The 1,700-nt window shown below is 49.5% G+C and overlaps 1 protein-coding gene across 1 annotated transcript in view; it reads left to right on the top strand.

The window, feature by feature from the left end:
- The window catches only part of LOC119587931 (protein trachealess-like), a gene marked incomplete in the record, with an annotated part of 132,256 nt that extends 130,556 nt beyond the window's left edge, over positions 1-1,700 (top strand). Inside the window, 1 exon segment of the mRNA XM_037936641.1 lies at positions 1-1,700. Coding sequence (XP_037792569.1) covers positions 1-531 — 531 coding nt within the window.

Genomic DNA, 1,700 nt, shown 5'->3' on the forward strand with positions numbered 1-1,700 from the left:
CTCCCGGCTTCCACGCTGCTGAGGCAGCTGTACGCCAGCAGGGAGAGCGTCATCCGCTCGTCGGTGCAGAGGTCGTACTACTCCGACGTGGGATCGGCGCTGCCCACGCCGCCCGGCTCGGAGAGCTACCAGGACACCATGTTCAACAAGGGGCACGATTTCCCGTACCCCGGCGGAGGCCTGGCGGGCACCGGCTACCCCGACTACCACTCCGCCATGACACCGCCTTCCAGCGTGTCCCCGCGAGAGAAAATGGCTGGGGATTGTGGCGACCTGAGGGGGACGTCGGGAACTTACCTGGGGGAGGGCGGTGGCATGCCTGCCCAGCCAGTGCCTCTCAAGCCACAGGTGTACTCCTACGGGTCGTCCGGAGTGCCGTTGGACTCCTCCGCGTACTCCACTCCGCTCACAGACCAAGCAGGCCTCTACACGCCCTCCAGCTTTCACCTGTACCACTCCAACACCACCAAGACGGCCACCTCGTACGACAGTCTGCGCCCGGGCGGCACGTGGTACGCCCCGTCGTCATAGCACCAGTAGGGAGGCCGACCTCGCTGGATTCGTCATGCAGGCAGCCGTTCGTGCTCGGAGGCCGCCGTGCAGCTGAAGGAAGTTGGCCGAGTCGCGGCCGCTCTGGTGTCGAAACACTCGCGGCTCCCGTCGGCAGCTGACCGCGCGTTCATCGCTTGAGGATGCAGTGAAGTTCTGAGTTGTTGCACACTCCGGCCGGCGCCACCGTGACCCTTTGCAACTACACAAAAAAAGTATTCTAAAAAATCATCTAAAAAAAAATGAAGAAAAAGTGACCTGTGACACTGTCTATTCTCCAAGCAGTATTTTGTTATCAGTATGCCTTGTTGTGCATCATTACCTCCTACAACAAACCACGCCCCTCTGGCACTCGTGTGACCGTGGCCCCCTCCCCCTCAGAGGGTGAGGAGCCAAGATGGAGTGTATGTTTTCTACAGCTCTGTTTGTCTGTCTTCCGCGGGCTCCCCTGGATACATATCGCTGCTGTTTCTCCACGTCGTAGCCAGGCTATAAAGGAAAAACTGGTACCAGTGATTCTTTCATTTTGGAGGTGAACGAAGCTCATGGGAATGAGTTAAAACATATCCACACGTCTGAATCTGTCATTGTAGGGCCTGAGGATTTTTTTTTCTTTCTTTTTTTCAGTCAACCCACTTAGAGTAATATATTGTCATATTATAAGAATAATTATAGTAATTTCAAGTTCTGGGCAGTAGGTGCTCTTTCAGATAGGCCGTCTTGACTCCTATTGACTTTAATTCCCTAGGATTTAGGACTAACAAAAGAGTGGAAAAGGTAAATTGTAAATTTACGAATCGAATTGTGCAAAAAAGCAACTACAATCATCCAAATGATAGTTACATATGGCTTAGTTTTTTCTTACTGAATGTTCAATTTTATAAATGCATTATAAAAGAATGACTCATTGACCAGAATGACTGTTGATGATACTGTAACATAAGTGTGTATTCAGTGTTCTGTAAAAAAAAATCATTACCAAAAAATCATTATTACAAATATTGGAGCCATACTGGTTAGTGTAATCATAACTCATTAGATATTCGGAAGCACTGCAGCTCAGCAACACCTATGTAATATGGAAGTTTCAGATTATGGAGCAAAAAAAAGTATATATATATTGAATTCTGAGTGCAATATTGAGGTTGTCG

This window comes from Penaeus monodon, chromosome 23 (genome assembly GCF_015228065.2).
Source record: "Penaeus monodon isolate SGIC_2016 chromosome 23, NSTDA_Pmon_1, whole genome shotgun sequence".
Lineage (NCBI taxonomy): Eukaryota > Metazoa > Arthropoda > Malacostraca > Decapoda > Penaeidae > Penaeus > Penaeus monodon.